The sequence below is a fragment of the Triturus cristatus genome, chromosome 3_1 (genome assembly GCF_964204655.1).
Source record: "Triturus cristatus chromosome 3_1, aTriCri1.1, whole genome shotgun sequence".
NCBI classification, from domain to species: Eukaryota; Metazoa; Chordata; class Amphibia; order Caudata; family Salamandridae; genus Triturus; species Triturus cristatus.
Window position 1 is genome coordinate 202,406,922 of NC_140583.1, and position 26,830 is coordinate 202,433,751.

Consider the following 26,830-nt stretch of genomic DNA (forward strand, 5'->3'; position numbering starts at 1 on the left):
GTTTGGGGATCACCACAGAAGAGCTACCCCCAAGCAAGAATCCACCCACTAGGCCGTATGGGTCGTTGGGACATCGTGGAGTGATTCCTTAGGCAAGGGCTTCTGGTCCCCCACCACCGCCAATTATTTAATTCTTTCTTACACACTCTTCCCCCACCCGCGGGAACGGATAGGGGTGATTACCTCCGATCTGGCAAAAAGCCCACTATATGGCAGTAATGAACAAGTTACTTACCTTCGGTAACGCTTTTTCTGGTGGATACAGTATCTGCCTGTGGATTCCTCACCTTGTGAATATCCCCTGCGCCAGCAACATTCGGAAAGTTTTGTAGCAGTACACGCCGATGGGGTCGAAGACGACGTCACAGAGACACGGCTCCGCTCGCGACTCCGCTGACGTCACCGGCTCCATAAGAAGACCTCGTCGGCGTGATGACGTCAGTTCCGCCCTTTTTTCCGTGCCTTCGAGGCACACGGACGGACTAACAGCAATATATACACAGTATCCACAGTACATAATATAAAGCAACACACACAGTGTGGAGAATAAGTAGAAAGGCAAAAGAAACAACACAATGCCTTTGACAGTAATAAATATAACTTGAAACACCATCATATACTAAAGGTATACAAAGGTGGACAATGGGGAGGCGGGTGGGTCAGTGAGTAATCCACAGGCAGATACTGTATCCACCAGAAAAAGCGTTACAGAAAGTAAGTAACTTGTTCTTCTGATGGATACATCTGCCAGTGGATTCCTCACCTTGTGAATAGATTCCCACAGCAGTCCCACTCCCGGAGGAGGGTGTCCACACTTCTATACCAGAAAGTCCTGAAAGACGGAACAAGCAAAGTGTCCGTCCCTCCTCACCTCGGTGTCCAAGCAATAATGTTTTGCGAAGGTGTGAAGGGAGGCCCAAGTTGCCGCCCTACAAATGTCCTCCACAGGAACGCCCCTAGACAAAGCAGAAGTGGAAGACTTTGCTCTAGTGGAATGAGCCCTTAAACCCTCTGGAGGTTCCTTACCAGCCAGGGAGTAGCATATCTTGATGCACAAGACAATCCATCTGGAAAGGGTGTGCTTGTTCACCGCTCGACCTTTCCTGCAGCCAACAAAGACCACGAAAAGCTGGTCAGCAACTCTGAAGTCTTTAGTCCTGTCCAGGTAGAAGCTCACCGCCCTCTTAGGGTCCAAGCGGTGAAGTCTCTCCTCCTCCTTGGAAGGGTGAGGGGGAGGATAGAAGGTAGGAAGGGTAATGGACTGCCCCAGATGGAAGGGAGTTACCACCTTAGGCAGAAATGCAGCCCTGGTCCTGAGTACCATTCTTTCAGCATGAATGGCCAAGAACAGGGGTTTTGAACTTAGAGCTTGAAGCTCACTTACCCTCCTTGCCAAAGTGATTGCAATGAGAAAAACCGTCTTAAAAAACAACGGTCTCAAGGGACACTTGTGTAAGGGCTCTAAGGGAGAACCCATAAGATAAGTCAAGACAAGGTTTAAGTCCCATTGAGGCACAATAAAGGGAGTAGGAGGAAACCTGTTTGTGAGGCCCTTAAGAAAACGAAGAACAATAGGTGATTTGAATAATGACGTCTGATCCGGCAAGCAAAGGAAAGCCGACAAAGCCGATAAGTATCCTTTTACAGTAGCCACAGCAAAGCCTTGCTGAGCAAGAGAAAGGGCAAATAGTAGAATGTTAGATAGACGAGCCTTCAAAGGATCAAATGACTTCTCTCCACACCAAAGTACAAATTTAGACCACCTATAGGAATAGATAGATTTGGTGGAATGACGTCTGGCAGACAAAATTACATCTACCACATCAGGTGGGAGAGAAAAAGAATTCAGGTTGCCCCGTTCAATCTCCAGGCATGAAGGTGTAAGCTCTGGAGGTGGGAGTGTAGAACCTGCCCCTCCGACTGCGAGAGGAGGTCTGCCCTCAGAGCGGAGGGCACGAGGAGAGGTGGAGAAGATCTGAATACCACACCCTTCTTGGCCAATCCGGGGCGATCAATATGACTTGGGCCCGGTCTTGGTCGAATCTTCCTCAGAACCCGAGGAATCAAGGGTATGGGAGGAAACGCATAAAGAAGTCGAGAGCTCCAACTCAACTGAAACGCGTCCCCCAACGCTCCCTGCATCGGATACTGGGGACTGCAGAATGACGAGCAGTGAGTATTCTCGTGAGTGGCGAACAGGTCCACCCGAGGAGTTCCCCACATTCGAAAGACGCGACGAACCACCTCCGGATGGAGCCTCCACTCGTGGTCGGCGGAGAACTGCCGACTGAAACTGTCCGCACGTACGTTTAGAACCCCGGCCAGATGATTTACCATCAGACAAATCTGATGGTCCTGAGCCCAGGACCATAGACGCAGAGCCTCTCTGCAGAGACAAAGAGACCCCACTCCTCCCTGTTTGTTGACATACCACATCGCGGTAGTGTTGTCCGTCAGGACTTGAACAGACTGACCGCGATGGGAAGGGAGGAAGACCTTGAGTGCCAAACGAATCGCCCGCAATTCCAGAAGGTTGATGTGAAGCAACCTTTCCTCTGGAGACCAAAGACCCTTGATCTCCAGATCCCCCAGATGAGCACCCCACCCTAAAGTGGATGCATCCGTAATCACTGTGGCCACCGATGGAGGTAGATGAAAGGGCTTTAATTGAGACAGATTGCCCTCCACGCTCCACCAAGACAGATCCGCCGCAGCTTCTCTGGAGATCCTCACAGACTCCCTGAGATCTCCGTTGTGCTGATACCACTGCCTGCGGAGGCACCACTGGAGCTCCCTCATGTGCCAGCGTGCATGGTTAACCAACAGAATGGAGGAAGGAAAGAGACCGAGCAGGCGAAGCACTTTCAGAACTGGAACGACCGCTCCATTGTAAAACAAAGGAATCATTTCCTGTATGTCGAGAATCCTTTGAGGAGGAGGGAATGCTCGACACACAGTAGTGTCCAGTACCGCACCTATGAACAGGTTGCGCTGAGAGGGCACCAGGTGAGATTTGGGCACGTTTATCGAGAAACCCAATTTGTACAACAGCTGAGTTGTATCCTGCAGATGATGTAGCACCTTCTCTGGCGACTCCGCTTTTATCAGCCAGTTGTCCAGATAGGGGAAAACCGAGATCCCCGACCTTCTGAGATGGGCTGCCACCACTGCCATCACCTTCGTGAAGACTCGGCGTGCAGTAGTGAGACCAAACGGAAGGACCGCAAACTGATAATGTTTCGATCCTACCGTAAACCGGAGATACTTCCTGTGCGACTTCAGGATGGGGATGTGGAAATACGCATCCTGCAAGTCGATCAACACCATCCAGTCCTCCTGATTCAGCGCTTGAAGAACCTGAGCAAGGGTGAGCATCTTGAACTTCTCTTGCTTTAGAAAAAGATTCAAGATTCTGAGGTCCAATATCGGACGCAATCTGCCGTCCTTTTTCGGAATCAGGAAATACCGGGAGTAGCATCCCTGACCCCTCTCCTGCTCTGGAACCACCTCTATTGCACCTTTTTGAAACAACTTCAGGACTTCCTCCTGCAGGAGAAGACGGTGGTCCTCCGAGCAAGCCCCTTGACAAGGAGGGTAATTTGGAGGGAATTCCCGAAAGGGAAGGGTGTACCCATTTTCTACAAGATCCAGAACCCAGAGATCTGTAGTTACAGATTCCCAATCTTGTAGAAAATGGGTAAGCCGGCCCCCCACAGGACCAGCATGATCCAGAATGGCGGATAAAGGGGTGCTTTGCGGTGGTGGGAGGGGCTGAAGAGGAGGAAGAGGAGGAGGAGAGTTGACGGCCACGTGAGCGACCCCTGATTCTACCTCTGTAACCTTTGGACACAGAGCTTTGCTGCTGTTGCTGCTGCTGCTGGGTCTGTCTGTAAGAACGAAAGGTTGCCCTTCCGAAGCCTCTGTATCTTTTAAAAGACCCCCTTGACTGGGATTGAAGGCCCAAAGACCTAGCGGTAGCCTTGCTCTCCTTAAAGCGTTCAAGAGCAGCATCTGCCTTCTTACCCAACAAACCAGATCCATCAAATGGCAGGTCCAACAAAGTCGACTGTACATCCGGGGAGAACTCAGAAGACTTCAGCCATGCACCTCTCCTGGTGGCAACAGAAGACCCCATGACTCTCGCTACTGAGTCTGCCGTGTCCAGCTCACTTTGTATCACTTGGCGTGCTGCCGCCTGGTCATCAGTCAAAACTTCATTGAAGCCGACTCTATCCTCCTCAGAAAGCTTTGGTGCCAATTTCTTCGCAGAGTCCATGAGCGCATGGATATAGCGTCCCAACAGGCAAGTTGCATTCGTCGACTTAAGGGCCATGCTGGCCGATGAAAAGACCTTCTTGGCCGACTGGTCTATCTTTTTAGCTTCTCTGTCCCCTGGAACCTGAGGGAAAGCACCCTTGGATTTACCCGAGCAAGCCGCCTGAACCACCAGGCTCTCAGGCGATGGGTGCGACGTTAAAAACTCAGGATCCCCTGGAGCCGCCCTATACCTTCTTGCGACCGTCTTAGAGACTGCGGGAGCAGAAAAAGGCTTACGCCATACCTCCAATACATGGTCAATAATGGCCTCATTAAAGGGCAACAAAGGCTCCGAAACTGTAGTGGGCGAATGCAGCACCTCAGTCAGAATATTTGATCTGATCGTAGTTGGCAACTGAAGATCTAGCAGCTCCGCAGCCTTCCTGATGACCGCATGATACGGAGCCACATCTTTTGAGGGTTCATCTGAAGGTGGAGTGATTTCCCACTCAGGAGACAAATCCAGTCCACTAGCCTCCTTAAGCTCCTCAAACACCTCATCAGACTCAACCAGCTCTCCCTCTTCAGCTTCCTCCAAAAGATACCTCCTTTCATCCACCACTCTCTGTGCTTCCCTTCTGGTTCGAATCTGACGGCGCCAGCACCGGCGTCGAACGTGGATCCGCAGGAGCAGCCGGCATCAAACGAGGTCGAGCCGGCGCCGGTGAAGATGGAAGCGGCGTCGACGTCCTCGGCGCCGGTAGATGCCAAGATGGCGTCGCTGGAAAAAACGGCATGAAAGGGGCCTGCGGATAGACTTGCGACACCCCCAAATTAAACGCCATTGGACCCGTCGAACCCGCAGGTGCACCAGTGGTGTACATGGCTCTAGCGAATACCCTGTACATAGCATTTAAATAATGCGAGGGGTCCTGACCTGGTCCAGGGAACGCAGGGTACTGGTCAGGCATCACCGGACTCGGGCCAACCGGCGCCGATGGTGGAATAAGCGGCGTCGCAGGCTCACCCGGTACTTGAAGATCCTCAACTGGAGACGGAGATGAAACCGGAGCCGGAGATGGAACCGGCATCGGGGATGGCATCGAAACCGGAGATGTAGCCGGAGCCGGCGAAGTCACTGGAGAAGGACCAGGAGAATCCGGGACTGGTGAAGGAGACACGGATTCCTTTCGGCGTCGAGCCGGCGACTTCGATTTTGGAGCCGAACTCTTATAAGAGTGATGATGAGAAGAATGCCTCCTCTTCTTCTTATGCTTCTTGGTTCGCTAAGCATGCCCCGAAGTCGACTTCGACGCCGACCTCGACCGTGACCTCGATCTCGACTTCCTTCTTCCTCTCTTTTCCTTTTTCATCTTAGCGATGAAGAGCTTCGCCTCCCATTCGTTTAGAGCTTTGGAGCTCATCTTGCGACAGCAAGAGCAACCATCCACATCGTGGTCGGATGAGAGACACCAAACACAGTCGTCATGTGGATCTGTGATCGACATGTGTTTGCCACATTCCCGACAGGGCTTTAAACCCGACTTCTTCGTCGACATCTTCTTCGAAGAGAAACAGGGAAACCCAGAAGAAAAACAAAGTAACTGTAAAGCTACCAACAGCAATTCCCGAAATCCGTTGGCGTCGACGGCGCGGAAAAAAGGGAACGGACGTCATCACGCCGACGAGGTCTTCTTATGGAGCCGGTGACGTCAGCGGAGTCGCGAGCGGAGCCGTGTCTCTGTGACGTCGTCTTCGACCCCATCGGCGTGGACTGCTACAAAAGTTTCCGAATGTTGCTGGCGCAGGGGATATTCACAAGGTGAGGAATCCACTGGCAGATGTATCCATCAGAAATATATTTTTCATGAAATAATTGAGTGGGTCTGGCCCATCCTAACATCAGTCCCACCCTCACCACTAAGGGCTCAACAGTCTTCCTGCTCCCCGGCAGACTAAGAAATACCACCCCCAATGGCAAGCGAGAGGACATTAGATTCTTTTGCATGTTGTTTTTACATATAGGCTAGGAGAGTGTGGCTAACTCCCAATATTGTTTCATTGCAATGGTGAATGGCTGCACGTTTTGGGCTTGAGTAGGCTTCCACTTGAAAAAACCTACCAGACCCAGACAGTTCTGAAACCTAGACAGCCGGGGGATTCCAGGGTGCTGTGCTTGGCGTGGATCCCAAAACATTATCTTACCCACAATGGCTTGCACACCTCAAACATGGACTAAGAACACACATTTTCCTCACATTTCTGTGAGGAAAAACTTCTGGAATCTTCAGGGAGTCACAAATTTCCTACAAACCTCAGTTCCCCCAGGTCGCTTGATAAGGACGGCACCCATCTGTGTGGGTGAGCCAAAAGACCACGACACCGAAGGACCTAAAGCCCTACGTTGATCGATAGGGTTAGCTGCAGTAGTTGGGGCCTTGCTGTGATGCTACCGAAGCAAACCTACGAGCCACAGAGAGTTTTTGAAATTAAACAACCAGGCGGGTCCAGGGGGTCTGCTTTGCATGGATCCCATGAGACTGTCTTACCCACAATGTCCTACGAACTAAGAACTTTACCTGGAACCACACATTTTTCTTACATTTTTGTGATGGAAACTTCTGGAATGTACAAGAATCTACAAAATTCCTTCCACCCAGCATTACCCCAGTTGTACTGATAAAAATGCTGCGCCACTTGTGTGGCTGGTTTGACCAGTTTCTGTTGTGGCCACTAAGCCCAGCCACACAGGTGGTGCAGTGTTTTTAATCGGCACAAGTGGGGTAACACTGGGTGGCAAGAATGGTCTATTGTTCTAATCAGGGGACATGTGGGAATTCAGGGTGGTAGGAAATGTGTGGCTCTCCGCATATTCCAGAACTTTCCGTCACAGAAATGTGAGGAAAATGCACATGTTTCTTTTTTTAACCAAAGTTTGACGTTTGCAAGGGGTCCTGGGTAAAATTGCCTAGCGAGAGGTACACAAGTCATGCACCCCTGGACTCCCCCAGATGTCTAGTTTTAAATACTTTAAATACTGTGCAAGTTTTTTAGGTTACACTAGGTGCCAGCTGAGGTAGGGCTCAAAATCAACACCCACATTGTAAAAAAAATAAAATGGGTCAGTCTTGAATGGAAAAATGTGATGTATCCATGTTGCGTTTTGGGCTGTTTCCTGCTGCGAGCACATGGCCTACCTACTCAAGTGGCATACTATTTTTATCAGGAGGCTTGTAAAACGATGGGTTGAATGAAGTTTGTGGCTTCTCACAGCTTTCAAAACTTTCCATGACAGAAATGTGAGGAAATGTTTTTTTTAAGTCAAAGTTTATTTATTTATTTATTTGCGGGTTTATATAGCGCTAGAATCGACTCCAATGGAGTATCTCTGCGCTCTGGATCGGGTTTCAGCTGATCATTAACAGACAGGGAGAGCAGTCTTAGATGTCACTTTTAAACAACAAAGTTTTAAGCTGTTTCCTGAGTTGCAAGTGTTCGGGACATAGTCTTAAAGTTTGAGGTAGACTGTTCCACAGTGTAGGTCCCACGACTGACAATGCTTTACCCCCATGTCTAGCTTTTTTGGCACGGGGCACTACCAGCAGAAAACCATTGCTGGATCTCAAGGACCTGGTAGGAGTGTAGGGAATGAATTTGTTTTCCAAGTACAGGGGACCTTGGCCATTTATACTTTTGTGGATCAGGCAACAGATTTTAAACTTAGTCCGTTGCCGGATTGACAGCCAATGCAGTTTTTTCAAAAGACGTTTAGAAGCTGTTCTCGGAGGGGCATTAAGGACCAGTCGAGCTGCTGTATTCTGGATCACCTGTAACTTGGCCAACACTCCCTCATTTGCTGAGAGGAGCAGGCCATTACAGTAATCCAGCCGACTTAGAACAAGAGCCTGCACCAGGGTCCTTCTGGAAGAATCCGGCAACAAAGGAAGAATCTTACGCAACAGGCCAATAGTGTGGAAGCATACACCTGTAATATAATTGGTATGCTGCCTTAACACTAAATCCTGGTCAAGGCGTATCCCCAGATTTTTAACAACCTGCTTCGGTTCAGGAACCATACCCAGATCGGGGGGCCACCAATCGGGGGACCACAGTATCTTGGCCCCTCCAAACAACATAATCTCTGTTTTGCTGACATTGCATTGTAGGTAATTAGATGACATCCATTGCCCTACAGCCTTCATGCCTGCCGAGAAAGAGTTCTTAATTTCCGTCGTGAGGGTTTTGAAAGGGAAGAGGAGCTGTGTGTCGTCAGCATAAGACACTGGAATAAAACCAAATTCGCGCATAACTCTTGCCAGGGGTGCCACATAGATGTTAAAAAGTGTAGGGCTCAGACAGGAGCCCTGTGGCACCCCTTTCGTAATTTCTACTTCCCTGGAACGGTAAGTACCCATGGTGACAGTCTGGGTACGGCCAGTAAGAAAGCTTCTCAGCCAGGCAAGGGCTTTGTTCTTCACTCCCATGTTCGACAACCGGTCAACAAGAATGTTATGTGACACGGTGTCGAACGCTGCTGACAAGTCAAGCAAAACTAAGATTACAGAGTAACCCCTATCTTGAAGCATATGTAGGCCGTCTACCACAGACAGAAGAGTAGACTCTGTGCTGTGTTTTGGCCTGAACCCGGATTGTGAGTAGTCCAGGCCACCCACATCTTCAACAAAGCCGGACAAGTGTCTGTTGACATGTTTTTCTGTCAATTTCCCCAGAAAAGGAAGCAGTGAGATAGGTCTTAAATTGGTAAGCTCGGTCCAAGGGATAGATGTATTTTTTCTGATGGGCCTTACCAGCGCACGCTTCCAATCCTTGGGAACAGAGCCCAAGCCAAGAGACAAGTTGACCAGTCTTTGAATCATGGGGCCAAGTTGTCCAGAAAGGATGGGCATAAGTTTGGCAGGTATGATGTCATCCGGACTACCACTTTTTATCTGGGTCATCAGAGCCAATAAGTCTGGGGAAGAGATTGAGGGAAAGGTGTCTAAAACTTGTGTATTAGGCACATGTTCAGTATCATTAAAGACCTGACAGGGGACCATGGCAGTGGAGGAGAGATTAGAATTGACAATATTCTCATAAATCCTGTCTATCTTATTAGAAAAGAAGGACGAAATTTGATCACAAAGAAGTTGAGATACTGATTCAGAGCTTTCGCAGGCAACTGGCTTCACAAAAGACTGTAGAACCTGATAGAGAACCCTTGAAGAATTCCCTGCCGCAGCAATTTGTGATGCTATATAGGTTTTACGTGCCCCACGAATGGCTTTGTGATAGATGGATAGAGAAGCCCAGTATTGCTTTCTATCCTTCTCCTGATGTGAGGTTCTCCATCTTTTTTCCAGCTTCCTAGAGTTCTGTTTTAAAATTCGAAGCTCATCAGAAAACCAGATCTCTTGTTTGTTGGCAGGGCGTGGTTTAAATTGTCTCAATGGAGCGATGATGTCTATCGTTCGCCTAGTGGCTAAATCAAATTCCCTTAAGGCACCATCAATTCCCTCTGAGGCAGAGTAGGAGGGGTTAATAAAATTATCTTTAAAAGTCTGTTCATTAACCTTATACCAAGGACGTCGTTTGCAGGGAAGAGAAACTGATTCATGACCAATATATTTATGTTGAAAGGTATGAAATTCGATAACAAAATGATCAGACCAGCTGGTTCGAATAGGCGGTAGACATGAGACTAAAGGATGGTTTGCTAATATAAGGTCTAATGTGTGTCCTGCCCGGTGTGTGGGCCCAGAGTTAACCTGTGATAACCCCAGAAGCAAAAGGTCCTGTAAAACCGACTGGGCTTCTTTACAATTTATTAGTTCACTGTGAATGTTAAAATCTCCAAGTAAAATAAAATCTTTATCATTGCTGATATATGGAGCCAAAGACTCAAGTAGAACGTTAGAAAAGTTTGCACATGAGCCCGGGGGGCGATATACTAAGGCACCCATCTGAGTGGCTGTGTTTTTTTCAGAGGGAGTGATTTTAAATATTAATAGTTCAATTTCCGGTGTGGATAGCTCAGTTACCATAGAACAATCAATATCTTGTTTGTGAACAATAGAAATTCCTCCGCCTATTTTCGAGGGTCGATCTAATCTAATAATTTTAAAACCCAAGGGAATGGCTAATGCAATTGCTGGAGTTGAGCAGGGTTTTAACCATGTTTCCGTGAGGAAACATAGATCTGGATTGCTAGTGGAAATTAGGTCCCATATCTCAGAAGCATGTTTCGGTAGAGATCTTACATTACACAATAGATTTTTCCTTCTTGTAGTAGCACTGGCAAAATTGTTACCAGTGTTACCGGAGGGGGAAAAATCCGTCCTAGAGCCATGAGGATGGGTGTTCTGACTGGCAATGGTAAACTGGGTCTGACAATGGCGGCAGGAGAAGGGGCCTTCCACATTACCTCCTAGTCCACATGTCCGAATGGGGCTCACGCCCAGCTGACGTAGCGTCCCACTGGAATATGTGATCCTTGTTGTAGTGGTCAAAAGTTGGATTATCGACGGTGTCCCCATTGCCCCTTGTCCCGTCCTGTCGCGGACGGGCGCAGACGGGCTGGTCTTAGGCTAGTCTTTGGCGCCGTCAAGGGCGCCCCTCTGCGCGCAACCGCTGCGCGCTCGGGCCGACTTCTGGCTAAATAGTCTCTCGTCAGGGCTACTAGAGCGCTAACCGCTCAGCTGCGTCAATGTCAGTAGGCGTGTCTGGCTCTCACCTGCCCCGCCCTCCGCTCAACGGTAGCCAATACCGAGTCGGAACGGGGCGGGCAGGCAGTGACACCGAGCACAGACCAGGTTTGAGCCCTGAAGGCCCCCGCAATCAGCGGACAGTTCAAGTAGGTTAAAATTACTTAATAGAGCGCTACGTGAAACGAGCAGAATTTACAGTCTTACACACCGATCATTAAAATTGCTACATTAAAATGAATGTTAAAAGGGTGCAAAATGCAAAGTAGGACCGGCGTTTTAACCAGGTCAAGCAATTCTCTCGTGACAAATCACCACTCTCTCAGGGCAATGACAGCTGAAGCCGGGCGCCAAGCGGATTAGGAAGACACTGCCACCGTCTTCCCTTACCGTCTACCCTTGATGTTTGCAAGGGATTCTGGGAGAAAAAACATGGTCAAAGCGATGCAAGTCACCCCACCCGTTATTCCTCTGGATGTCTAGTTTTCAAAAATGTGCAAGCTTTCTAGGTTTCCTGAAGGTGCTGGCTGAGCTATGGCCCAAAAATCTGCAGCTATCCTCTTTACAAAAAAAGGGGCCCGTTTTGAGTGGAAAAATGTGATGTATCCATGTTCCGCCATTTCCAGCCGCAGGCACTAGACCTATCCATACAAGTGGGGTACCATTTTTATTGGATGAAATGTGGAAGCATAGAATAATGGAACATTTTTTATTAACAATCTGATTTAACTACATTTGTGTCTTCCAGATGTAAGCCAGTGTGTAAGAAAGATTTTAAATACCCCCTAAATCATATACTAGTAAAGGTTCCCACAAATACAGAGATGTACAAATAACCACTGCTTCTAAACTCCAAATCTAGTGCCCATTTCAGAAATACATAGGTTTCCTTGATGTCTCTCTACATATTTCACCATATTAATTGGTTTATACTCTGTACACAAAGAAAAACCATTGTGCAGCTCAGTTGCTGTCTCATGGTACCTTGGGTTCTTGGAGAACCTACAGACCCTATATATATTACAGAACCTATGTATTCCCCTCAATCAGTAGGGCCTAGCAAACGTAATGGTGTATTTCTTTTGTGCATCGGCTATTGTGATAAAAAGTTGCAGATAAAAAAAAACATTGTCACACATGATCGTTTTTCCTACTCATTTTTAAGATGCATTTCCACACAGTTTATTTGGGAAAACCTTGAGGGATATACACATGACCCCTTGCTGAATTCGAAATATTTTCTACTTTCCAGAAATCTGTAGCTTTCCTGGATCACCCATGGGTTTCCCACTGGTTTCCACCACAAACTGGAAGTAGGTTGAGTACACAGAAATAGGAAAAATGGGCTAACTCTTTGAAAAATGCCAAAACCGTGGTAAATGTTTTAATTTTTCTTTTTTTACTTCCGCTCTGCACGTTCCGGAAAGCTGGGAAGATGGTGACTGTAGCTTTATTTTGCCTAATTTCTCAGTCCCCTCCAGGGGAATCAACAATCATTGGGTACCTATAGAACCTTCAGTGTGTTGGGAAAAACGCCGCAAATTTGGCGTGGATATCCAATTTAGAGTAAAGTTATGGAGTTCTAAATGCGAACTACCTAAACAGCCAAAAAGGGCCTCAGCACTTCTTTTTAGGTGGGGGAAAGAGGGAAGCAGTTCAAGGGTTATCATTATATTTTTACACGTTCTATTTTTAAATGTCTTATGGGCATTTAAAGCCTACTTAAGGAAGACTTATTCATATTTAAAAGGATGGCTTAGACCAGTGGTTCTTAACCTTTGGACTTCAGTGTACACCCACTTAATCACTACTGGAACCTGAGGACCCCCATTGAATCATTATTGGAATCGGAGGCCTCCACTGTGGCTTTTCTAAATTTCATTGAGGCCACTGATATCCATGCTATATCATGTGGGCCCCCAGAGGTTCCCGAACCACAAGTTAGCAATGTCTTAAAACTCTCAAAAAGGCGCTCAGTACTTGCAGGATCCCCTAGTTCGACGGGGGTTTGGGGATGACTCACCTTTACCTGTACTATTTAGCAACGCGACTTCTTTCCATACATGACTGGTTCAACAGGGGTGGTCTGATCCGGCCTATAGGCTTGAACTAGGGAACTGGGCCTCGCCAGAATCCAATCCTTTCTATATGGGACCACGATTCCTTCCCGTCTTCCGGAGGTGCCGCGCTCGGTGTTGCTGGACTGGCGGGCAGCATTGTGACACACCAACTGGACACACACACTGACCCAATGTCCACCCTTGTAGCACGGGACCTGGCTCAGGGAAATGACCGGGCTTCGAAGCTTGGGACCTCATAGGCATCACGCAGCTTGGGGACGTTTGGGTGGGGGATCATATGCGCTCCTTCGAAGATCTCCAAACCAGGTACTCACTGCACCACTCGCAATTCTTTCGCTACCTCCTGCTACGACAAGCCCTACGCTCACACCTCACAACAGGCACGCGGTTGCCAGATCATAGCCCGCCTGAAGCCCAGATTCTGTTTGGGGACCTGGGGAATGGTGGCATTTCCCGCATTTACCGTACACTAATTAACAATACCCCGACTTCCTTGGACCGACTGCAGACCCAATGGGAGGACTGGGTGGGCTCCTTGGAGGAAAAAGACTGGCGTGAGGCCCTTATGGCCCCTAGAACGGTCACCGGCTGCGCTTGGTGCAGCTCTATTATCTGCATGCCGCATATCTCACCCCTGTATGCCTTCATCGCGCAGGGCTTACTTCGTCCTCAGCCTGTACCAGGTGTGGATATGACCCTGCTGACTTCCTCCACATGGTTTGGGCCTGTGCCCTCTTGGCGGGATTTTGGAAGGGCATCGAAGAACAACTCTCTGAGGTTCTAGGGTGGGGGTTCCACACGACCCTAAGCACACAATCCTGGGCATCATTGATGGGCTGGACGGGTAACGCAACGAAAAACTGTTCTTTACTACAGCTATGGTGGCAGCTAAAAGAGATATTGCGGCCTCCTGGAAATGCCCTGAACCCCCAAGTGTGGGGCGTTGGCGGAATGGGGTGGACTGGTGCCCCACACAGGAGAAAGTTATGTATGCAGCACGTGGTTGCCCCAAGAAATACCGCAGAATCTGGGGCAAATGGGGGGGGGGGGGGGGGGTTTAACTGTGAGGGGTTTGACTGTTTCCATCTCATTTTTGCCTTATTAATGTCTGTACGTTGGGTATCGAGAAATTGTGATTGTAATCCTGGATTATTGCAATACGGTGCGGATTGGCTGGTGTATTCCTTTTGTAAAATGAATAAAAATGTATCCCCCCAAAAAACCTCTCAAAAGGGGTTTAGACAGGGCAAAAAATTCCAGTTTTAAAACTGCACAGGCAGGCTGTAGTGGTAGGCCTGCAGTCATGTTTTGCACTGTCACTTTGGTGGTGGCACAACATGTGTTGCAGTCCACTAGTGACATTTAACACACGGGCCCTGCGTACACTTTGTAGCATATACTAGATCTTATAGGAAAGTTAAATATATCAATTAGGAGTACAGCCAATTTCAACATGCACTGGACAGCGGGGTCCCAGTTTTCGAAATCCAAAAAGCAGAAATTAAATCCAGCACAAAGTGGGGTTGACCACGAAAAAAGGGGCATTATCCTATGTCCATCAAAACATTTATCATCATTACTTTTAGCTGGGGTGCTTTAATTGCCAAAGCAGACACTGCGAGAGCACAACCGGACTACTGAGATAAATTTAATAAAGTGACAATGAAAGCTCAAATTATCCCATCATCAAAGATTGTGGTTTCTTCACAGCCATAGAACATCTGACAACTGGCCAACTTCCTTTTCAACAAGAGTACCACCTGCAGCACTTATATAAAAAATATATTTAAAATCAGCTATAACTTTCTCAAAGAAAGGCTGAGCTTGAACTAGTTCTTTATGGAGTAGTACCATATTGGCACAATAGTGACAATGATACGAAAACCAGCTTCTCTGGTCTTGCACCCTAACACTAGAATTGAATATGCTACTTACCAGTATGCATCTGTTCTTGGCATGTAGGGCTGCTGACATTCATATCTGTGCATAGATCGCCGCCTAGTGTTGGGTCCGGATGTTTGCACGTTGTTGTCCTGGAAGAGTCTTCGAAGTATCCTTGGATAGGTGACTCCTCCCCTGGACTACAGTGCGCATGGGCATCCTCTCCATCCTCAGATTGTTTTTCGCCATTGTGGCAGTGATGGAGTAGATACAGAAAGTGATGACCATGCTTGCAGTAATTCTGAGAGCTGCAGCTGCGACAGGCGCCGGGGAGGAGGGAGGGCGATATGAATGTCAGCAGCCCTACATGCCAAGAACAGATGCATACTGGTAAGTAGCATATTCAGTTCGAGGCATGTGGGCTGCTGAATTCATATCTGTGCATAGAATACATAGCAGTGCCCTCTATTGGCGGCGGCTACCCGTGCCAGCTGCAGCGGTCTGAAAAAGTGTTTTGAGAACAGCCTGTCCTACAGCTGCCTGCTGTTTTGACTGCACATCTACGCAATAGTGTTTTGTAAATGTGTGTGTAGTGGACCATGTGGCTGCTCTGCATATATCATGCAGGGGAATATTTCCTAGGAAGGCCATGGAAGCCCCCAACTTACGTGTTGAGTGGGCTCGTGGTGGAATAGTTAATGTGCGTTTTGCTTTTTGATAACAGATTTGAATACACTTAACTATCCATCTGGCTATCCCTGCTTTGGAGATGGCGTTACCTTTGTGGTGTGGGGCAAAGGCAACGAACAGTTGTTTTGTCTTCCTGAAGGGTTTAGTCCTATCGATGTAGTACATGAGGGCCCTCCGTACATCTAGTGTATGTAGTGCCCTTTCTGCAACAGTTTGTGGGTTTTGGAAGAAAACTGGCAGTTCAATAGTTTGATTCATGTGGAACTGCGATATTACTTTGGGCATGAATTTGGGGTTGGTACGTAGTACGACCCTGTTGGTGTGAACCTGTATAAATGGCTCTTGAACGGTTAGTGCCTGGAGTTCACTAACTCTTCTTAGGGAAGTGATCGCTACAAGGAAGGCCACTTTCCAGGTAAGGAATTGAATCTCGCATGAGTGTAGAGGTTCAAAGGGTGGACCCATCAGGCGTGTGAGGACCAAGTTGAGGTTCCACATTGGAGCCGGTGGGTGGCTTGGTGGAATGACTCGTTTGAGTCCTTCCAAGAATGCTTTGATGGCAGGCACTCTGAATAGAGAGAGGTGCTGCCTGGTTTGCAGATAGGCTGAGATTGCGGTCAAATGGACACGTATAGAGGTGTACGCCAGATTGCATCGATATAGGTGTAAGAGATAACAGATGATGTTTTGGATGGATGCGTCCAGCGGGTTGATGTCATTATTACCGCAATAAATGACGAACCTTTTCCATTTGGCTGCATAGCAAGCTCTGGTAGTGGGTCTCCTGGCCTCCTTGATGATGTCCATACAGTCAGGTGGCAGGTTGAGATAGCCAAACTCTAGGACTTCAGGAGCCAGATCGCCAGATTCAGCTGTTGCGGATCTAGGTGCTGAACCTCTCCATGGTTCTGCGTCAAATGCGCGGGTTTGATCCGCAGCCTTTGATGCGGCACCACGGAAAGTTCGAGGAAGGTGGTGTACCACGGCTGGCGTGCCCACGTGGGAGCAACTAGGACGAGTGTCAGGGAGTGTTGTCGGAGTTTGCGGGCCACTAGCGGTATCAATGGCGCTGGGGGAAAAGCGTACGCAAATCTGCCGGACCAGTTCATCCATATCGCATTGCCCTGCGACTGCGGATGTGGGAATCTGGCGGCGAAGCTTTGGCATTTTGCGTTTTCGCTTGTCGCGAATAGGTCTATCTCCGGATGACCCCACTGCTGGAAGAACGGTTGGAGTACTGATGGGTGTAACTCCCACTCGTGCATCTGGTGGCTGTGTCTGCTGAGCAGATCCGCCATCTGGTTGTCCTTGCCAGGGAGGTGTTCCGCCATGAGGAACATGTTCCTTTGAATGGCCCACTTCCACATGCTCTGAGCCAGATGAGACAACTGTGGAGAGTGTGTTCCTCCCTGTTTCTGTATGTAGTACATTGCGGTCATGTTGTCCGTCCGGATCAACACGACCTTGTTGCATAGATGTACTTTGAATGCCTTCATGGCTAGGAAGATTGCCATCAACTCCAGAAGGTTGATGTGCAATTTCTTTTGTTGTGTTGTCCATAGTCCTTGCACTGTGTAGTGGAGTACATGAGCTCCCCATCCCTGGAGAGACGCGTCCGCTGTCAGTACTATCTGTGGGACAGGCTCTTGGAATGGTCGGCCCTTGCAAAGGTTTTGTGGATTCCACCAATGCAGAGAGTTGTATGCCCGACCGCTCACCAACACTAGGTCCTTTAACTGTCCTTGAGCCTGATTCCACTGACGTGCTAGGCACTCCTGAAGTGGGCGCATATGTAATCTCGCGTGCGGGACTATGAAGATGCAGGAGGCCATCATGCCTATCAACTGCATAAACACTCGCGCTGGAAGTGAGTGATTGGGTTTGAATTTGGAGATCAGCCGTTGTATGCTGTTGATCCTCACTAAATTTGGCTGAGCTGTGGCCGCCAGAGTGTCTATAGTCGCACCTAGGTACTGTTGTACGTGTGCGGGCTGGAGATGGGACTTTGGATAATTTAGTGAGAATCCCAGACTGTGAAGAAGGTGAATGGTGCGGGACATGTGGCTTGCACATTGCTGGGCTGACTTCGCTTGAACGAGCCAGTCGTCTAGGTAGGGGTAGACGTGTATATGCTGCCTCCGTAGACGTGCCGCCACCGTAGCTAGGCACTTCGTGAAAACCCTGGGCGCTGTTGTCACGCCGAAGGGAAGGACTTTGAACTGATAGTGCTGCCCCTGAACAGTGAACCTGAGGTATTTTTTGTGTGAGGGGTGGATGGGTATGTGAAAGTACGCATCCTTGAGGTCTAGTGTGGCTAGGAAGTCTCCCTGCTTGAGAAGCGGAAGGACTTGCTGTAGAGTGAGCATGTGAAAGTGCTCTGAAAGAATGTACTGGTTCAGGGGTCTCAGGTCTAATATAGGTCTGAGCGACCCGTCCTTTTTTGGAATTAAGAAGTAGAGGGAGTACACTCCCGTACCCTGCTCGTGGATGGGTACGACCTCTATAGCGCCTTTTAGAAGCATACTTTGCACTTCTTGCTGTAAGAGCGTTAAGTGCTCTGAGGACATAGGACGGCTTCTTGGTGGTATTGTGGGTGGAGTGGAGGTTAACTCCAGACAGTAACCGTATTTTACAATATCTTTGACCCACCTGTCCGTGGTGATGGAATTCCACGTGGACAGGAACCTTTGTAGCCTTCCCCCGACAGGTGTTATGTGGTCGGGAGGAAGGGAGAGGGCGTCACTGCTTGTTCTTGGGGGAGGACCTGGTGTTGCCGTAGCCGCGTCCTCTGCCCTTTGTGCTGGAGCCACGATATCCACCTCGGGTGTTTTTATCATAGGTGGTCTGTGTATTGCCTTTGTTATATGTTTGTTGTGACCCCTGTCCTCTACCTGCTCCCTTGTTTCCGGGGCGACGAATGGAGCCGCTCCGAAAGGACTGAGTTTGTAGGGCGCCCATTGACTTTGCAGTGTCCGTGTCCTTTTTTATCTTTTCGAGGGTGGTGTCAACCTCTGGCCCGAATAAATAGTCGGGGTTGACGGGCTGGTTCAGTATATTGTTTTGTACCTCAGGCTTGAATTCTGAGATCCGTAGCCAGGCATGTCGTCGCAACATGACGCTTGTGTTTATGGCTCTGGCAGCCGTGTCTGCAGCATCTAGTGCGCATTTGATGGAAGCGTTCGTTAGTAGCTGTCCTTCTCTGATGAGCATTTCTGCGCCTTCCTTGAACTGGTCAGGGAGATGTTGGAATATTTGCTCCAGTGTGTCATAGTGCGCTCTATCATAGCGAGCAAGGAGCGCTTGAGTGTTGGCTATGCGCCATATGTTGGCAGCTTGGGCGGCAACTCGCTTGCCAGAGGTTTCTAACACCTTGGACTCTTTGTCCGGGGGAGGAGCGTCACCTGTTGTTTGCGAGTGTGCCCTCTTGCGTGCATTCGCTACGACGATGGAGTCGAGTGGTAATTGTCCTCTGATGCAAGTAGGATCCCCAGGTGCTGATCTGTATTTTTTATCAATCCTGGGGTTTATCACTCGTGCCCTGGTGGGTTCTTTGAAAATGTCCTTGGCTGCTTTGAGGACCCCCTTCAACATTGGCAGAGTCTTTACATGTCTTTCTGAGGATGCAAAGGTGTCCATTAGAAAGTCATCTTCAATGGTATCAGAGCGAAGCTGTACCCCATGGTTATTTGCAGCACGTTCGATAAGAGCGTTGAACGCCGCAGTATCCTCCGTAGGAGATGTTTTTGCCCCATAGAGTTGTTGGTCCTGTGCATCGAGAGGTGCACTGGGGTCTGCTGGGTCGCCCCAAGTTTGATCAGGGTCCTGCTGGTCATCAGGGTCCGTGTCTACATGGTAGGGGACTTGGTCATCCATGTAGTCCTCCAATGCATCTGTATCGGAGCGTGTGGGGGAGAACCGGTGCGGATCCTGGTAGGATGAATGGAAGGGTTCATAAAGGAGAGGTTCCGATTCTGCAGGCAACTTCCTTTTTAGTGGGATCCTGAAAGGGTCCAACGGCGGCTCCGAAGTTATCCTTCGGTCGTGGAGAATCATCCTGCCAGTGTCGGCGTCGATGATACGTGCCGGAGACGTCTCAGCAGGTGTGACCCGTGTCCTGAGTTGGAACATTTTTGGGATTGTTGACGGAGGCAAGCCGAAGGTAATGTTGGCCGGCACCGAAGAGGCTGCTGGAGCTCCGATCGAACCGGAACCCGACGTGTCCTGGAGGACAGCTGTGGTTTTGCTGCCTTGCGCCGCACCAGGTCGTACTTGGGGCGCCTTCGAGGCTTTGGCACCGGCCAGGCTCGTAGAGGCGGCCGTAGATTTTTTCGGCGCCGGCGGTTCATCGAGTCGAGGTGCAGAGATCACCGTCGAAGTCTTCGATACCTGAGGCTTAGGTGTCGTCGAGGGAGCGATGCGAGACACAGCAGGCGGTACGGCCCTTGGTGTCGTCGGTGCCGGTAGCCGAGCAGGTTTGTCGGTGCCGATGGCTTTTTTCCGTTTGTCGACTCCAACGTCGCCCGCTTCAAGTTCGGCACCGAAGTCCCTCTTGGTGCGGTCGGTGCCGACGCGGTGCGCTGGCGTCGAAGGCCTCGATCCGACCAGCGCCACTTTCAGTTTCGGTTTCGGAGGAACCGGAGCAGCTTTCGGTTTCGGTTTTGTGGTAGGGAAACCAGCCTGTTTATGTAGTAATGGCTGCCGCTGAACGTCCGAGGCCGGGCCCGAGGGCGGGGCCGAAGAACTGCGGGATGGGTCTCGGGTAAGGCCCGAAGGCGATCCCTCGACCGGAGCCATAGGCTGTGGCACTGGTGTTTGAACGGTTTGAACAGGTAGGCCTTGTTCATCATTGGAGCTACTTTCTTCGGCCCCTAAGGCCTCCTCGTCGTCTCCTACCTCGGTGTCGTCTTCACCTCTGTGGAAGAGTGACTCGTCTACCTCGTCCGATCCGGGTTCGTGTTCGGAAACGGGACTGGAGGGCAAGACTTCTAATTCCTCGACGTCTTCGGCCTCGTCGAAGATGTCTGTTGGGGCCGGTGCCGCGTGCTGCGCCTCAAGTCTCGCCGCTCGTCGATTCCGCAGAGTCTTCTTGGAACGGAACCGGGCACAGGCCATGCATGTCGATTCGTCGTGGTCCGGCGAAAGGCATTTGTTGCACACCGGATGGACGTCGATGTGTGGGTACTTCGCATCGCATACCGGACACCTTTTGAATGGCGTCCTCGATTCCATCGTCGAAGTAGTCGATGCACAGGTAAATGCGAAAAAAAAAGTCGGTGCTGAAAGTCAGTAAACTAACAGGATTGTATCGAAACCCGATCGATAAACAGTACCGACGCAAACTAAAGGCCTTTTGGCCTCGAAAAAATATTTTCCTAACTTGAGCTAAGATAGCACATCCGAACTCAATGGCGGAAAAAAACAATCTGAGGATGGAGAGGATGCCCATGCGCACTGTAGTCCAGGGGAGGAGTCACCTATCCAAGGATACTTCGAAGACTCTTCCAGGACAACAACGTGCAAACATCCGGACCCAACACTAGGCGGCGATCTATGCACAGATATGAATTCAGCAGCCCACATGCCTCGAACGTTATGTTATGTTATGTTAACTTGAATTTGTAGAGCGCTTAATACCGACAGGTCTCTAAGCGCTGTGAACAGAACAACGAAAGTGCCAGGAGATGAAAGTATTGTAGCATGGGCGCTAGGCCCAAGCCTCCGTGAATAAGAGGGTTCTCAGGGAATCAAATCCCTGAGGACATAGGAGCTGTCTCCAATCTGCTAACATTCTACAAAAAGCTCAAAACATACATTCAATACCCAACCTTTAAGAAGTGCAGAGTTGATGACAAATAAGGGGTGTCGTTATAAGATAGCGTACTATATCCAACTTGCTTTATGTAACCCGCTCTACATATGCCAGTAATAGATAAATACATATGGTAGCATCAGACTGCACTGCCTTGGAGCCTTGTGCTACTCACAATCAGCGATCAGTCCATACTTGACACCAGTACCTTTTTGTAAGCATTTACAGGTCTGAAATCAGATCCATTCTACGATGACCGATGCTGGGCTGTCGGCCCATTCAAAACTGTGGTCACTGTAGAACAAAGTGAAGACCTGTGCAAACTAGGATCCATTCAAATGCAAGAGAAGACGACTAACTTGCTAGTCATGGATATAAAAAACAAGAACAAACCGAAGTGTGCTTTGACAAATTGCCCATTAGACTCCAACTTCCAAGAAACTAATGTTGATCTCCCTCACCAAGAAGCAAGTTTTGATCAGTCTAAATTCGAAATCAGTTTTCACCAGTATTAACTACAAGTACTGACTTCACCAGCATTCCTCACATACACCCTACTCTATTTGAACTGCTTCATTCTCCAGGCTACCTTGCAGCATCATATCTAATGTATTTCCATATGTCTCTGAACAATACATATGTTCGCCTTTTAAAAAGCCTTGAGGTGGACACCTAGCTCAATGCAGACAGGACAGTAGTTTCTAGTCCTGGGTTTTTCATTCGGTGCTTCAGTTGGTTTACTGAAAGCAGCCTATGATTACAACTGTTCATAAACACAGGTTGTTAAATAATAGCTCTAGCACAGACACTATAGTGTTCTGGTGACAGAAAAGTAGGTATCAAGTATCCTTATTCAGCCTTTATACTTTTAGATGCTTGGACAATGTTCATTGTCTTTGGAAGAAGCATGTTTATTTCTGTGCTGAGCTTGAGGTGTATTTTGCTGCCAAAATGTACAGGCACAGATCTGCTGTGTTGGTGGCCTTTCTGTTTCCTATCTGTTTTAATATTTCTGTGCCAAATTGGCTCTGTCAGTAGTTGTCTACCTACTGTTCTAGAGCCAAGTACCCACTTTACGTTTTTTGCTTATTCTTGGTAGCGATGGGCAGTACAGGTTTTCGTCCATTATGGTGCTTGTTGAGCAGAACCTACCACAGTAAGTTTCTGTTCCATATGTTTACTATGTTGTCAGGAGCCTGTCATATCTTAATCCCAGGCAGTCTTTCTGTGCATTCCTACTTAGGGCATTACCTCCATGTGTAATAGGTCTCATCCTACTCAAGTCCTTTTTGTTGTTTTACTCAGGACTTTTGCTAGTGAGCACAGCATCTGTTGTGCTAGTCTGTAAAATGTTTCAAGTATTCTACTCTCCAAGTTTTTAGATTTTCTTTTCAACTGGAGATCTGATTAGTTTCCAGGGGCCAGATGTACGAAGCATTTTTGTGTTCGGAAACACTCAGATTGCGACTGTAAATATACTAAACCTATTACAGGGGTCATTAACTTTTCTGACTGCTAACATGGTTGTAGAAATGAATAAGTAATTGTTATTTAGAAGGGGTGTGTTTGTAGGTATTGCTTCCAAAATACAGATTCTTAGCCGTATACACCAATGGTTTAGGACCAAAACAGCTGCTGTAAACCACTGAAATATTACCAACCCCCAAGTTAGGGAGGTAACCCATTCACAAAGGGGAAGAGGTCGTTTGGGACACCTTCCCCTTTGAGAATGCCAAAAAAAAAAAAAAAAAAATGTTTTTGGGAGTAGGTAGTGATCCACAGGGCTACTGCCAGCTCTCACAATTTTAAAACAAAGTAAACTTCTCTTTTTTAAACAGTGCTGTGTCCTTTGATGAAAACAGGCTTGTGTTTAAAAAAGTTAATTTTATTGAATGGCATTCACAGACATGGTGGTCTGCTGACCCCCGCAGGCTACTGAGTTGCAATTTGAGACCTACCTCCTCAATATTAAACGGGTAGGTCAGATTGTACATGGGTAGGTTTGAAGAATTATTTACTGGTTCCAAAAATACTTGACGCATATTGCAACCAGGACTTTGCAAGCAGTATGTAGCTCCAACTCAATCAGCCAGCTCTGCAAGACAGACTCAATCAGGTTTACTGTATATAGTGTATAATAGCTCTGAACCCCGGAAAAGTCACTTGACTTGTCCAATTCAATGAATCTGATCAAGAGTACAAAAAATATACTGAAATATAATTAAACATAGCATCACATTCTAATTCCAAACAATATTAAGGAGTGTGGCCAAAAACCTAAATGGTAATACTAACTGGGCCTTAAGAAGGTCTTTCTCTCGTCTTTCAAGTTCGGCTCTGGCTTTGTTTCGCTCTTCTTCCTCCATGTCCAGTTTAGCTTCCAGCGCTTTCCTTTCCTCGTCAATCTTTGCCTGCATCTCTGCCATCTTATCCGGGGAAACCTTCTTTTTGCCTGGTTATGAAGACGGGCGATTTGAATATAATCAAATTAAACATGACTAAAACTTTTGGTTCACAATTTCAGATTAAATGGCTAGAGATAAAACGAACTTGTAAAAAACATACCTTAAAGAGTCACACTCTGTCAGCTAACAGCTAACAAATGTATTGAATTGGACTTTGCTAATGTAAACGTCATTTTCTTTATTTACTGCATTCCAAATAAGACCAAATAAAATGTTGTGAATATTACTGGAAGAAGGTTATAGTGTTAAAATACATTGGTAAAAAGGCTATGGGCACCCACAGTAGTTCAGAGATGAGTGGAAATACTGCCTTGTTATTGATTTATTTCATGCATATTCCTTCAGCGACATACAGAGCAAATCAAGCACAGAAATTTGTCAGTGCTTAGGATATTATTCATAGTGCATTTAGCTTGAAATGTAGGAGTTTATTTCAAATATACCGTCAAAATTATCCATCAATGTGGAAGCCTCTAATAGCCCAAATAAAGTCTGCAGTTTACAAAACAAAAACTGCACCAGTAGATATACCCTTCTACATGGCCCAGCGTAAGACAGGTCAGGAGGCGCTGCTCCAGGCTTAGGCATAGCTCATATATCTAGAGGAATGTAGTAGGGGGGAGGCTGGGAAACAGATACGCCGCCAACTGCTTCAACGACAGTAAACGTATGCTAACACATTGCTGAATGAGGCCAGACAGCCGTGGTTGGCCTCCCGCGCCAGAATTTATCAGTGGGGAGAGAAGTCAAGTTCTCTTTTACATCATCTGTGTCAACATGCACTTCACCCACCAACTACGCCCTATAATCCGAGTAGATTGACAAATTCTCACAGACCCTGTCCAAATTGCATCTAGCTTTGCAGTCTATTATGCGGAGCTGTACAACCCTATAGATGCCCTGCCAGAATCCACAATACAACGCGTTCTGGACGATCTGCCCCCAAAGACTCTCACAGATTCAGCGCGTGCAGACCTGGACGCTCCTCAGACGAGTGAAGAACTGGGGGCGGCTCTGGTTGACTAGCACATGGGCAAAGCACCGGGCCCTAGCGGCTTCCCATGCAAATTTTACAAGATCTTTCAGTCCCAGCTTAACGCCCACTATCTTGCGGTAGTAGATGAAGCACTTGATAAGGGCAGGCTCCCACCTGATTGGCGACACGCTGAAATTGCAGTATTCCTCAAGCACGGCAGGCCCCCCTACCAGCATGCGTCATACCGCCCCATTTCGCTTTTAAATATTGAGGCCAAATTATTGGCCAAAGCCCTCACAAATCGTCTCCTGCCACATATGGCAGATTTGGCACACCCTGACCAGGCTGGTTTTATGCCCCATCGAGCTACTTGACATAACATTCGGCGTGTTCATAATGCAGTGGCAGCAGTTGACCATCTGGAAGGCCCGGCAGCATTAACTGGCAGATATAGACAGGGCATTTAACTCGCTGTGTTGGACATATATATTCACCCTTCTGTCGCAATTCAGTATTGGGCCTCAGTTTCTTTCATACATATGGCTGCTGTAAACGGATCTCACAGCCTTGGTTAAAGTGGTGGGTATGGTCTCTGACGCCTTCTCTATAGGACGCGATACTCGCCAGGGATGCCCCCTATCCCCATACTTATTTGTGTTGGACATGGAGTCTCTAGCCTCCTGGGTAAGAATAGATGCACAGATTAAGGGGTTCGAGTGGCCGGGAGGGATTTCAGACCGGATTTCCTTATATGCGGATTACGTTTTCTTCTTTCTCTTAAAACCACGTCGGTCGGGACCTCGGCTGCGACGCATAATGCAAATATTTGGGGTAAACCTCTGACTTATAGCTGAACACCCTCAAATCTATACTGTGGCCCCTACAAGGAGACTCTGACATGGGAACCTTGGCAGAAGAGGTAACACTAGCTACAACCGGGTTTAAATATCTCGGGGTATATCTATCTTCCTGCCCATCTACATCATGGGAGAAAAATATCAACCCGGTATAGAAGCGAACCCAGGCTGAAATGAAGTCATGGGCACGTCTGCCTCTCTCGATACTCGGGAGGTCAGCAATTTTTAAGATGGTGTCACTCCCTCGCCTCCTTTATCAGTTGCAAAACTACCCCTTTCGGATCACACCCCTGTGGTTCCGCCAAATTAACTTGGGACTGAGTAGTTTTCTTTGGGATGATCAAACTGCTAGAGTTGCACTTAAAATTTGCTTTCAGTCAACATACTGTGGGGGATAGCAACCCCTGATATCCAGTCGGACTATGCAGCGTCACATATCTTGGTCTTTAATGATTGGTGGTTTGGGAATAGAAGTGACCCGGCCTATCGTACAGAATAGTGGCTGATGGGCGAAATGCTACCTCATACACTCCTACATAAACCACAGGTACTTCGAGGCCTCCCCCCTGCTGTTATTGAGGTGTGGAAGGGCTTAATGTGCAGAATGGGATGGTGGGGTCGATTAAAGGGAGAGACGCCCTTGTGGCAGAATGGTCTTTTACCTCGGCTGTCCACCTTATTGGGAATTCGAGGTTGGGACGCCACTGGCATTTCTACTGTAGGTGTAGTTATGTGGGACACTACCTTAAAATCCTTCCAGGAGTTTAAAGAGGCATTTAATATGCTGCATACAGGGGAAACTTCCGAAACAGGTTACATGAATGAACTCAAGTATGTAGATTGCATAAGTGTAAGTACCAGGACACTCAATGAGTTGGTGGGAAAAGGAGGACTGTCTGGGACCCCACTGGAGATGAATAATCAGTTTCCAATGGCTGATTTTCAGCCAGAAAATCAAGCTACCTTTTTAGATCTTTATAGATCTGACTGAGTAATGCTAAATATCAAAGTTAGATGCACATCAGAATCCTCTGTTTGCATTAGTGTAAACGAAATCTGTCTTGCTTGCTGCACTCGACATGCACCCCTGAGTACAATGGCGAAAGTTAAATT

At 48.0% G+C, this 26,830-nt stretch overlaps 1 protein-coding gene across 1 annotated transcript in view; it reads right to left on the reverse strand.

The window, feature by feature from the left end:
• KIF3A (kinesin family member 3A) overlaps positions 1–26,830 on the reverse strand; it is a 329,541-nt gene that overhangs the window by 121,717 nt on the left and 180,994 nt on the right. The window contains exon 10 of the mRNA XM_085643646.1: positions 23,715–23,871. Coding sequence (XP_085499772.1) covers positions 23,715–23,871 — 157 coding nt within the window. The remainder of the gene's footprint in view (positions 1–23,714; positions 23,872–26,830) is intronic.